General features: G+C 44.3%; 1 protein-coding gene across 1 annotated transcript; it reads left to right on the top strand.

Annotated features, from left to right (window-relative positions):
* Nucleotides 1-6,311: 6,311 nt before the first annotated feature.
* On the top strand, nucleotides 6,312-12,927 carry LOC139580877 (3-mercaptopyruvate sulfurtransferase-like). Its single transcript, XM_071409994.1, has 2 exons — nucleotides 6,312-6,936; nucleotides 11,989-12,927. The coding sequence occupies exons 1-2, from the start codon at nucleotides 6,348-6,350 to the stop codon at nucleotides 12,288-12,290; spliced, it is 891 nt and encodes a 296-aa protein (XP_071266095.1). The 5' UTR covers nucleotides 6,312-6,347; the 3' UTR covers nucleotides 12,291-12,927.
* Nucleotides 12,928-13,478: the final 551 nt, after the last annotated feature.

Here is a 13,478-nt window from a genome sequence, read left to right as displayed (position 1 = left end):
TGAGCCAATCAGTTGTGTTGTGACAAGATAGGGGTGGTATACTCAGCATATGTGGGAACTCCTTCAAGACTGTTGGAAAAGCATTCCAGGTGAAGCTGGTTGAGAGAATGCCAAGAGGGGGCAAAGCTGTCATCAAGGCAAAGGGTGGCTACTTGGAAGAATCTCAAATATAAAACATATTTTTATTTGTTTAGCACTTTTTTGGTTAATCCATGATTCCATATGTGTTATTTCATAGTTGTGATGTCTTCATTATTATTCTACAATGTAGAAAATAGTAAAAATAAAGAAAAACCCTTGAATGAGTAGGTGTATCCAAACATTTTACTGGTACTGTAAAGACAAGCCAATTGTACCAACTCCAAAGCAAGATTTTGTTACATGTATAACCATCGGTCTGTCTGTAATTCTTGAAAGTATCTGTCTGTAAATCCTTCTATGTAAAACTCTTAATCATTCTCTATCCTTGATACAAAATATTTGGTTACATAAGGAACAACTTGGTACAATTCACACAATAGTTCTTAACATTTCACACAAAATAATTACTGTTCACAGGCATCTCAACTGTCTAAACAAGTGAGAGAAGATATTTGCTAACATAACACATTGGTCAAGGTGAACACCTCTCTGGCCTATTTAAGAAAATTGATGTTTTGCGTATGATTATAAAAACACTTCAGAATAACATGCTTGTGTGAATTTTGAAATACTATTGTGGTTTGTTTTATATGTATGATCATTTTAATTTTTTCCTCTATTACCAAGGCATTAATAAACGCTGTCTTCGTCAGCCATCAAACCATGTAAATCTCTTGTACTTTGTGGAATTTTTCTTTGTACCATTCAAATTAAATTGTTGCTGTGACATATTCTTGCCTTATTCTTACTTCTAGGATGATTTGAGAAGGGCCTAAATAGAAAAACAGTAGTAGGAATCGTTTGTAAGAAGCGGAACTCCCAAAACAATAATCTCAAATCTCTTCCATCACCAAGAGTCTCTTGGTGGAAAATATTTTTGCCTGAAAATACACAAGATCACAATCGAAGCAACAACTTCACAACAACACAACACTTCGTGACACCCGAGAAACACAGAGAGAGTAGTCTTGGACTTTTGAAAGACTGCGCAGGTTTGTGGACTTTATGAACCTAAACACTGAGATAACATTTAAGTTCATTGATAATCAAAGGGTCGGTCGAGGTAAAGGCCTCAGAATTCAGCAAATCACTAAATTCCTCAACTTGTCAAATAAGCAGAAGTTGATCAAATAGCCTAGAATTGAACAAATAGAGGCAGGCCAGGGATCAGGTTTGTCATTTATTTCAATTGCCCAGACGATGAGCTACGCACAAGCCAAGCATTGAGCATGTAATCAGAGCCCCATGACAAAGCACACGCTCCCACAGCTGAGGCCATCTCCCACAGGGTAGGCAGCACAACATCGCCTCTCTGCAGAGTTTGACCCAGGCAGGATTCAGATGGGCACACGGAAACACACAGAGAGAACTGGGTACAGTGTTATCCATCTCTCACATGGGTACATCGGATGATGGCATGATCATTCTCCATGGCACATATCCATTGCTCAACACATTCCAGGTCTAACTACATACTGTACAGTTGAACCAGAGTTGTAATATGGTATCAATAAGAGCAAACTGATTTTTACAAACACCCTTTTGGAGTTTGATTACTTGTTACTGTACTCCCCACTGATAGATTTACACTAGAGAGATTTTGCAATGATTCCTATGTCAAAGATGTGAATAATATGTATTGGTCTGATGTGTGTAATGAGGAACATCCAGACGCTGCACTTGAAGCATTTATGAAACTGCTCCTTCCAGTTACTGATAGGCATGCACCCATCAAGAAACGGACTGTTAGAACTGCCAAATCCCCATGGATAGATTACAAATAGAAAAACTGTATGGGTGAGAGGGATGAGGCAAAGGGAATAGCAAATAAGTCTGACAAGGCAGCAGACTGGCAAACATACAGTAAATTGAGAAATCACATAACTAAACAAAAATAAAATAGACTATGGAAGAAAGATTAATGATATAAAAGAATGATAGTAAAAAGCTCTGGAGTACTTCAAATTAAATGATAGACAAAAAGCAAACTTGGCTCCATCCTTCATTGAGGCAGATGGTTTGTTCATAACAAAACCCTTTGATATTGCCAACCACTTCAATAACCTTTTTGTTGACAAGATTAGCAACCTTAAGTATGACATGCAAACAACAAATGCTGAAAGGAAGGGTACCAAAGAAATGTCTGCAACATTGAAGGTCACAGTGGCCACCATCATTCTTAAATGGAAGAAGTTTGGACCCAACCAAGACTCTTCCTAGAGCTGGCCGCCCAGCCAAACTGAGCAATCGGGGGAGAAGGGCCTTCGTCGGAGAGATGACCAAGAACCCAATGGATACTCTGATAGAGTTCTAGAGTTCCTCTGTGAAGATGGGAGAACCTTTATGGTAGAGTGGCCAAACAGAAGGCACTCCTCAGTAAAAAGAACATGATAGCCCGCTTGGAGTTTGCAAACAAGGCACCTAAAAGGATTCAGACCATGAGAAGCAAGATGCTCTGGTCTGATGAAACCAAGATTTAACTCTTTGGCCTGAATGCCAAGCGTCACATCTTGAGGAAACCTGGTATTATCCCTACGGTGAAGCATGGTGGTGGCAGCATCATGCTGTGGGGATGTTTTTCAGCGGCAGGGAATGGGAGACTAGTCAGGATCGAGGGAAAGATGAACGGAACAAAGTACAGAGAGATCCTTGATGAAAATCTTCTCCGGAGTGCTCAGGACCTCAGACTGGGGCGATGGTTCACCTTCCAACAGGAAAACAACCCTAAGCACACAGCCAAGACAATGCAAGAGTGGCTTCGGGAAAAGTCTCAATGTCCTTGAGAGGCCCAGCCAGAGCCCGGACTTGAACCCGATCGAACATCTCTTGAAAGACCTGATAATAGGTGTGCTGCGACGCTCCCCATCCAACCTGACAAAGCTTGAGAGGTTCTGCAGAGAAGAATGGGAGAAACTCCCAAAATACAGGTGTGCCAAGCTTGTAGTGTCATACCCCAAAAGACTCGAGGCTGTAATCGCTGCCAAAGGTGCTTCAACAAAGTTCTCAGTAAAGGGTCTGAATGTGATTTTTCCATTTTTATAAATGTGCTAAAATAAAATATGTTTTTGCTTTGTTATTATGGGGTATTGTGTGTAGATTGATGGGGGAAAAAACAATAAAAAAAATTTTTGAATAAGGCTGTGACGTAACAAAATGTGGAAAAAGCCAACGGGTCTAAATATTTTCAGAATGCACCGTAGGAAAATTGCAGTTGGTCCTGAACAATGCAGCACGTATCACAAGTGTCAGTAACATGCATTTCAGTCTCTCCTGGCTCAAAGTTGAGGAGATATTGATTGCATCACTTTTAGTCTTTGTGCGAGGTATTGATGTGTTGAAGGTACCGAACTGTCTGTTCAAGCAGTTGGCACACAGTTCGGTCAGTCATCGGTACAACACAAGACATGCAACCAGAGGTCTACTCAAAGTCCCCAGGTCCAGAACAGAGGCTGAGAAACACAGTATTGAAAAGAGACATGACTACATGGAACTCTCTGTCACCCTAGGTAACTCAAGCTAACAATAAAACCAGTTTAAAAAACTGATAAAAGAAGACCTTAGTGCACAAAGGGGACTGTGAAGAGACACAGCCTTTTCATATATCTTGTATTGTAATTTGCACTGTACTATGAATTAGACCAACATATTGTGTGTATGTACTGATATGTAGGCTATGTATTTCAGTCCTTGACTAATAATGTTCTGTACATTGTAGTATGCCATGTTTCATGTGGACCCCAGGAAGAGCAGCTGATGCTTTTGCAGCTGCTAATGGGGATCATAATACTGTAAATACCAAATTGTACTGTATGTATAAACAATAGAAGAAAAGTGACATTATACATAGGGACTCCCTCTACAGGTGATTTGTTGGACATGCAGGGGTGAAAGTGAAGTTGCCTGCATAAAATGGGTCAGAAATAACACTAAACATGCAATATTGCATTATGTTATTAAGAAATTTGCAGATTTTGATAAATAGCTGGAAATAATGACCCATTCTGTCTCATAATTGTGTGGAAAAAGTGGAACAATATTAGACTTGATATCAAAATGGTACACGTTTACAGTTCCACAAATGACCTACAGAATGAAGGGCCAGTGAAAGCCAATGAAGGTTCATACTGGTATCACGTGCATGCATCAAATTGAGTAATAGTTCAGAGAAGGGTTGCCATGATCTTAGTTTTCCTGTCAAATTAGGCAACTTTGAAAAGGATGTCGCTGGTGAAAATGTATTGGTCGCTAGTTGCTGGGTTTTGACAACTTATTAAAAATATATATTTTACTGTGACCTGCTGCTGCTGACTATCAGGCAGTGAGGCAGCCTACTTCTGAGTGACAGAGAGAGTGGTGGGGAAAGAGCAGCAAGAGTGCACATCGTGACAACTTTTAACCAGTTGTCTGTAGGCTATTTAGATTATTATTATGGAGACACCCTATTTCCAACCTCTTTTCCATAAAACATATTAATGTGCTAAAACGAATGCGCATCAACAAATAACATGACAAAGCACAGGAAAACTACTTCAGGCACTAAATTCGCTAGGGGGTGGTTTAAACTGCATTCTAATGTCAATTTTGCTTACAGAAAACAATATCAAGCGAAGGACTATATATGCTCAACTCTTGGGTCTCGAGCTCCAAGTGGACATTTGAAATGGAAGTTATGGAACGGGGAAAGTCCACAGCGAAACTGACAATGACACACTTGCATCAATTGGTCATCAATTAGCGAATTCATTTACATGCCTATGTAGGCTACTGTAGCCTACCATTTTATACAATAAATATGTTGAAATTACCATATCACTGGAATCATTGCAAATCAATTTGTTCCACTTGTGTATTCTACCTTGAGCTGGCAAACTGATTTAATCAATTCCCTATAACTTATATATTATTGTTGTAGACTTGTGTTATTATGTAATTATTCATGTCCATCTTTAGTTCATGAAATTGGAAGTACTCAATTGTGATCATGGTCACAGATCTATGGCAATTGCTGATCAGCTGTTGTTAGAACGCATTAGATTGAAGGCAACAGTCAACTAGATTAGGCAGTTGTTGACCAGCACTGGCTATGGACTCCCTCTACAGGTGATTTGTTGGACATGCAATGGTGAAAGTTTGAAGTTGCCTGCATAAAATGGGTCAGAAATAACCCTGAACATGCAATATCGCATGATGTTATTTTTCCAAGAAATTTGCAGATTTTGATAAATAGCATGACCTATTCGGTCTCATAACTGTGTGGAAAAAGAGGAACAATATTAGACTTGAAATCAAAATGGTACACGTTTACAGTTCTACAAATGACCTACAGAATGAAGGGCCAGTGAAAGCTAATGAAGGTGTCATACCAGTATCACGTCCATGCATCAAATTGCATAATAGTTCAGAGAAGGGTTGCCATGTTCCTAGTTTTCCTGTGAAATTAGGCAACTTTGAAAATGATGTCACTGGTGAAAATGTATTGGTTGCTTGTTGCTGGTTTTTGGATTATTTCTTAATTGCACACCTACTCATTCCAGGGATTTTCTTTAGCTTTACTATTTTCTACATTGTAGAATAATAGTGAAGACGTGTGCAAAGCTGTCATCAAGGCAAAGGGTGGCTACTTTGAAGAATCTCAATATAAAATATATTTGGATTTGTTTCACACTTTTTTGGTTACTACATGATACCATATGTGTCACATCATAGTTTTGATGTCTTCACTATTATTCTACAATGTAGAAAATAGCAAAAATGAAGAAAAACCCTGGAATGAGTAGGTGTGCCCAAAATTTTCACTGGTACTGTATATGAAAATATACAAAGGTATCATTGATAGGAAAACTTTTTACTGGTACTGTAATAACGGCACAATTGTCAAAAAAGAGTAAAAAGGGCAAATTATATTTTCTCTTGTGACATATTCCAATTCCTTCATTAGTCACATTAGCTTGCAATAATTATTATATTGATGGAAAACTGAATTTTGCTTCTAAAGTTAGAAGTTAAGTCAAGATTCCTTCTTAATTCGCTCAGTAACGTTGTGGGAAAAAGGGGGTTTATTCCCTAAATGTGGCAACTCCCCTCTTCCTGCACAAAAGAAAAAGTGACACTTTTCAGGCTTTTTGAGCGTGTTTTGACTAGTCATTGGATTAAAATTTTGTTGAAGACCTGGCAACCCTAATTCAAAGTTCAAGACAAGAACAATCATGGCGATGCAAACCCAGGCGCTTGTTTCAGCCAAATGGCTTGCAGATGTGATAAAAAGCAACCTTATTGGACCGAATCTTCGAATTCTGGATACGTCCTGGCATCTACCGATATTAAAACGCGATGCAAATGCGGAATTTAACCAACAGCACATACCTAGAACTTCGTTCTTTGATATTGACAAATGCGCCGACAAAACTTTCTCGATGGATCATATGCTCCCAACTGCAAGCTACTTTGCAGAGTATGTGGGGGGTTTAGGTATAGGAAACGATACACATGTAGTAGTGTACGATAACAGCGATTTTGGGTCATTCAGCGCACCCCGAGTGTGGTGGATGTTCCGATTATTTGGGCACAATTCTGTATCGGTCCTGGACGGGGGTATGAAGAATTGGCTGGCCGAGGGGCATCCGGTCACTGCAGAATACACCAAGCCAGGACGTGCGGATTTCAAGGCGACCGCCAATCATTCTTGGGTCAAGTCGTATGAAGATGTGCTGAAAAACATCGAGACCAAACAGGTGCAAGTGATTGACACAAGACCCGCCGGCATGTTCCGGGGAACCGAACCAGAACTAAGAGATGGTCAGTGGGAGCATGTGCAAAGATTTATTTTGTCCTCCTGGAATTTGTTACATTTGGTATTATACATTTTTGCTTATATGATTTTTTAAATGTCAAATCAAATCAAATTGATTTATATAGCCCTTCTTACATCAGCTGATATCTCAAAGTGCTGTACAGAAACCCAGCCTAAAACCCCAACCAGCAAGCAATGCAGGTGTAGAAGCATGGTGGCTAGGAAAAACTCCCTAGAAAGGGAAAAAACCTAGGAAGCAACCTAGAGAGGAACCAGGCTATGATGGGTGGCCAGTCCTCTTCTGGCTGTGCCGGGTGGAGATTATAAGAGAACATGGCCAAGATGTTCAAATGTTCATAAATGACCAGCATGGTCAAATAATAATAATCACAGTAGTTGTCGAGGGTGCAGCAAGTCAGCACCTCAGGAGTAAATGTCAGTTGGCTTTTCATAGCCGATCATTAAGAGTATCTCTACCGCTCCTGCTGTGTCTAGAGAGTTGAAAACAGCAGGTCTGGGACAGGTAGCACGTCCAGTGAACAGGTCAGGGTTCCATAGCCGCAGGCAGAACAGTTGAAACTGGAGCAGCAGCACGGCCAGGTGGACTGGGGACAGCAAGGAGTCATCATGCCAGGTAGTCCTGAGGCATGGTCCTAGGGCTCATGTCCTCCGAGAGAGAGAAAGAAAGAGAGAAAGAGAGAATTAGAGAGAGCATACTTAAATTCACACAGGAAGCTGGATAAGACAGGAGAAGTACTCCAGATATAACATTTACATTTACATTTAAGTCATTTAGCAGACGCTCTTATCCAGAGCGACTTACAAATTGGTGCATTCACCTTATGACATCCAGTGGAACAGCCACTTTACAATAGTGCATCTAAATCTTTTAAGGGGGGGGGGGGGGGGGGGTGAGAAGGATTACTTTATCCTATCCTAGGTATTCTTTAAAGAGGTGGGGTTTCAGGTGTCTCCGGAAGGTGGTGATTGACTCCGCTGTCCTGGCGTCGTGAGGGAGTTTGTTCCACCATTGGGGGGCCAGAGCAGCGAACAGTTTTGACTGGGCTGAGCGGGAACTGTACTTCCTCAGAGGTAGGGAGGCGAGCAGGCCAGAGGTGGATGAACGCAGTGCCCTTGTTTGGGTGTAGGGCCTGATCAGAGCCTGGAGGTACTGAGGTGCCGTTCCCCTCACAGCTCCGTAGGCAAGCACCATGGTCTTGTAGCGGATGCGAGCTTCAACTGGAAGCCAGTGGAGAGAGCGGAGGAGCGGGGTGACGTGAGAGAACTTGGAAGGTTGAACACCAGACGGGCTGCGGCGTTCTGGATGAGTTGTAGGGGTTTAATGGCACAGGCAGGGAGCCCAGCCAGCAGCGAGTTGCAGTAATCCAGACGGGAGATGACAAGTGCCTGGATTAGGACCTGCGCCGCTTCCTGTGTGAGGCAGGGTCGTACTCTGCGGATGTTGTAGAGCATGAACCTACAGGAACGGGCCACCGCCTTGATGTTAGTTGAGAACGACAGGGTGTTGTCCAGGATCACGCCAAGGTTCTTAGCGCTCTGGGAGGAGGACACAATGGAGTTGTCAACCGTGATGGCGAGATCATGGAACGGGCAGTCCTTCCCCGGGAGGAAGAGCAGCTCCGTCTTGCCGAGGTTCAGCTTGAGGTGGTGATCCGTCATCCACACTGATATGTCTGCCAGACATGCAGAGATGCGATTCGCCACCTGGTCATCAGAAGGGGGAAAGGAGAAGATTAATTGTGTGTCGTCTGCATAGCAATGATAGGAGAGACCATGTGAGGTTATGACAGAGCCAAGTGACTTGGTGTATAGCGAGAATAGGAGAGGGCCTAGAACAGAGCCCTGGGGGACACCAGTGGTGAGAGCACGTGGTGAGGAGACAGATTCTCGCCACGCCACCTGGTAGGAGCGACCTGTCAGGTAGGACGCAATCCAAGTGTGGGCCGCACCGGAGATGCCCAACTCGGAGAGGGTGGAGAGGAGGATCTGATGGTTCACAGTATCGAAGGCAGCCGATAGGTCTAGAAGGATGAGAGCAGAGGAGAGAGAGTTAGCTTTAGCAGTGCGGAGCGCCTCCGTGATACAGAGAAGAGCAGTCTCAGTTGAATGACTAGTCTTGAAACCTGACTGATTTGGATCAAGAAGGTCATTCTGAGAGAGATAGCGGGAGAGCTGGCCAAGGACGGCACGTTCAAGAGTTTTGGAGAGAAAAGAAAGAAGGGATACTGGTCTGTAGTTGTTGACATCGGAGGGATCGAGTGTAGGTTTTTTCAGAAGGGGTGCAACTCTCGCTCTCTTGAAGACGGAAGGGACGTAGCCAGCGGTCAGGGATGAGTTGATGAGCGAGGTGAGGTAAGGGAGAAGGTCTCCGGAAATGGTCTGGAGAAGAGAGGAGGGGATAGGGTCAAGCGGGCAGGTTGTTGGGCGGCCGGCCGTCACAAGACGCGAGATTTCATCTGGAGAGAGAGGGGAGAAAGAGGTCAGAGCACAGGGTAGGGCAGTGTGAGCAGAACCAGCGGTGTCGTTTGACTTAGCAAACGAGGATCGGATGTCGTCGACCTTCTTTTCAAAATGGTTGACGAAGTCATCTGCAGAGAGGGAGGAGGGGGGGGGAGGGGGAGGAGGATTCAGGAGGGAGGAGAAGGTGGCAAAGAGCTTCCTAGGGTTAGAGGCAGATGCTTGGAATTTAGAGTGGTAGAAAGTGGCTTTAGCAGCAGAGACAGAAGAGGAAAATGTAGAGAGGAGGGAGTGAAAGGATGCCAGGTCCGCAGGGAGGCGAGTTTTCCTCCATTTCCGCTCGGCTGCCCGGAGACCTGTTCTGTGAGCTCGCAATGAGTCGTCGAGCCACGGAGCGGGAGGGGAGGACCGAGCCGGCCTGGAGGATAGGGGACATAGAGAGTCAAAGGATGCAGAAAGGGAGGAGAGGAGGGTTGAGGAGGCAGAATCAGGAGATAGGTTGGAGAAGGTTTGAGCAGAGGGAAGAGATGATAGGATGGAAGAGGAAAGAGTAGCGGGGGAGAGAGAGCGAAGGTTGGGACGGCGCGATACCATCCGAGTAGGGGCAGTGTGGGAAGTGTTGGATGAGAGCGAGAGGGAAAAGGATACAAGGTAGTGGTCGGAGACTTGGAGGGGAGTTGCAATGAGGTTAGTGGAAGAACAGCATCTAGTAAAGATGAGGTCGAGCGTATTGCCTGCCTTGTGAGTAGGGGGGGAAGGTGAGAGGGTGAGGTCAAAAGAGGAGAGGAGTGGAAAGAAGGAGGCAGAGAGGAATGAGTCAAAGGTAGACGTGGGGAGGTTAAAGTCGCCCAGAACTGTGAGAGGTGAGCCGTCCTCAGGAAAGGAGCTTATCAAGGCATCAAGCTCATTGATGAACTCTCCGAGGGAACCTGGAGGGCGATAAATGATAAGGATGTTAAGCTTGAAAGGGCTGGTAACTGTGACAGCATGGAATTCAAAGGAGGCGATAGACAGATGGGTAAGGGGAGAAAGAGAGAATGACCACTTGGGAGAGATGAGGATCCCGGTGCCACCACCCCGCTGACCAGAAGCTCTCGGGGTGTGCGAGAACACGTGGGCGGACGAAGAGAGAGCAGTAGGAGTAGCAGTGTTATCTGTGGTGATCCATGTTTCCGTCAGTGCCAAGAAGTCGAGGGACTGGAGGGAGGCATAGGCTGAGATGAACTCTGCCTTGTTGGCCGCAGATCGGCAGTTCCAGAGGCTACCGGAGACCTGGAACTCCACGTGGGTCGTGCGCGCTGGGACCACCAGATTAGGGTGGCCGCGGCCACGCGGTGTGGAGCGTTTGTATGGTCTGTGCAGAGAGGAGAGAACAGGGATAGACAGACACATAGTTGACAGGCTACAGAAGAGGCTACGCTAATGCAAAGGAGATTGGAATGACAAGTGGACTACACGTCTCGAATGTTCAGAAAGTTAAGCTTACGTAGCAAGAATCTTATTGACTAAAATGATTAAAATGATACAGTACTGCTGAAGTAGGCTAGCTGGCAGTGGCTGCGTTGTTGACTTTGTAGGCCAGCTGGCAGTTGCTGCGTTGTTGACACTGCACTAATCAAGTCGTTCCGTTGAGTGTAATAGTTTCTACAGTGCTGCTATTCGGGGGCTAGCTGGCTAGCTAGCAGTGTTGATTACGTTGCGTTGCGTTAAAAGAACGACAATAGCTGGCTAGCTAACCTAGAAAATCGCTCTAGACTACACAATTATCTTTGATACAAAGACGGCTATGTAGCTAGCTAAGAAGAAATTGCTAAGATTAGACAAATCAAACCGTTGTACTATAATGAGATGTAATGAAATGTAATGAAAAGTTATACTACCTGCGGACCGAAGTGCGAATGCGACCGCTCGCTCCAACCCGGAAGTCAAATAGTCAAATATAACAAACTGACCCTAGCCCCCCGACACATAAACTACTGCAGCATAAATACTGGAGGCTGAGACAGGAGGGGTCAGGAGACACTGTGGCACCATCCGATGATACCCCCGGACAGGGCCAAACAGGAAGGATATAACCCCACCCACTTTGCCAAAGCACAGCCCCCACACCACTAGAGGGATATCTTCAACCACCAATTTACCATCCTGAGACAAAGGCCGAGTATAGCCCACAAAGATCTCCGCACGGCACAACCCAAGGGGGGGGGGGGGGGGCAACCCAGACAGGAAGATCCCGTCAGTGACTCAACCCCCTCAAGTGACGCACCCCTCCTAGGGACGGCATGAAAGAGCACCAGTAAGCCAGTGACTCAGTCCCTGTAATAGGGTTAGAGGCAGAGAATCCCAGTGGAGAGAGGGGAACCGGCCAGGCAGAGACAGCAAGGGCGGTTCGTTGCTCCAGAGCCTTTCCGTTCACCTTCACACTCCTGGGCCAGACTACACTCAATCATATGATTGATCAATCAAGACATCATATTTTGTCCCAATCATTTTTTAAATAAAATCTCATCTTCCCTCTTTCTCTATCCCCCTCTCTTTGCCGCTCTCTTTATAATTGTTTTTCTTTCTCTCACACACAGACATTGAGCCTGGCCACATTCCTGGTACTATCAACATGCCTTTTTTCAAGTTCATGGATGCCTCAGGCAAGGAGTTGGAGCTTGAAGTGCTGGCAAAAATGTTCAGAGAGGCAGGGGTGGACTTGGAGAAACCTTTCTGGGTAACCTGTGGGTCAGGGGTCACTGCATGCCACGTGGTTCTGGCTGCTCACCTGCTGGGGCATTCAGGGTCAGTGTCTGTGTATGACGGGTCATGGTATGAATGGTTCAAAAGGGCTGCCCCGGAGCATGTCATCTCTGAGGGCAAGGGGAAGCAAGTGTGATGTGGAGAGACGGGTAGAAATGAGCACTAAGAAAAATACTGTTGAATGAGCAGGGAGGGGACACTATGAATCCCAAAGGAAGCTACAGATTGCACAAAATATGGAGGGTTTTACTGATTTTGACTGAAGATTTTTGCTGAGTTGGATGAATGCGTCATTGTGAAAGAGGTCACCGTTCAAGAGTCCATGAATACAGTATGCCTATGTTTATATTCAATATGTCCAATAAAGGTGTTACAAACTATGCTATATTAATCTATTAATAAAGATTAGAAGGATGGAATGTTTGAGATATTCGGGTTAGAATTGGAGTATGGTTGAGTTGTATGCTCCTACTTAGGGGATTGCAGCCTGGCAACATTGTCTTGTAGATGTTGCCACTGCAGACGTTTTCTAAGGGACTTTTAAAATAATGAAACTTGCTCTTAATGCACCATGAAAATGTAAGTAAAATGTCATTTTCATGTAGTTGTAGTTGCCTTGGTGTGACCTTGTTATGAGATGGAGGCCCACAAAATGTCAAGGGTTTTTCTAAGTGCAGTTCAGTTTTAGTATTAACAGAAGTTTCTGTCAGTTTGATTGCAGGATGTCAGTTTGTTTAATTTGCACAATAAAAATATGCCATCTACTGTACAAAGTTCTCTGTATTGTATTTTTTGCAAAGTATAACCATTTTTACCATATACAGTAGTCCTTTGTACAACTTTTACTTATTCAGGGTCAATTTTTTACTTTGGTTAGACAAGAAGTAAACGTGAAGACTTCAATGTCCAAAACGTCTACATTTTATGTTGATGGTCATCAATCTAGTATGTGTAGGCCTATATTCTTTATGGTAACAGCATTTTAGGTTATACCACATTTTTCTGTCACGCCCTCATCTGTTTCACCTGTCTTTGTGATTGTCTCCACCCACCTCCAGGTGTCACCTGTTTTCCCCATTAGTCCCCGTTGTATTTATCCCTGTGTTTCCTGTCTCTCTGTGCCAGTTCGTTTTGTTTTGCCAAGTCAACCAGTGGTTTTCCTAGCTCCTATTTTGCACAGTCTCTGTTTTTTCCTAGCCCTCCTGGTTTTGACCCTTGCCTGTCCTGACGCCGAATCCGCCTGCCTGACCACTCTGCCTGTTCTGACCTTGAGCCTGCCTATCCCCTTGTACTGTTTGGACTCGGACCTGATCACTGAACCGCT

The sequence above is a fragment of the Salvelinus alpinus genome, chromosome 1 (assembly GCF_045679555.1).
Source record: "Salvelinus alpinus chromosome 1, SLU_Salpinus.1, whole genome shotgun sequence".
NCBI lineage: Eukaryota > Metazoa > Chordata > Actinopteri > Salmoniformes > Salmonidae > Salvelinus > Salvelinus alpinus.
The sequence above is the reverse complement of the archived record's forward strand: the minus strand, read 5'-3'. Positions and strand labels throughout refer to the sequence as shown.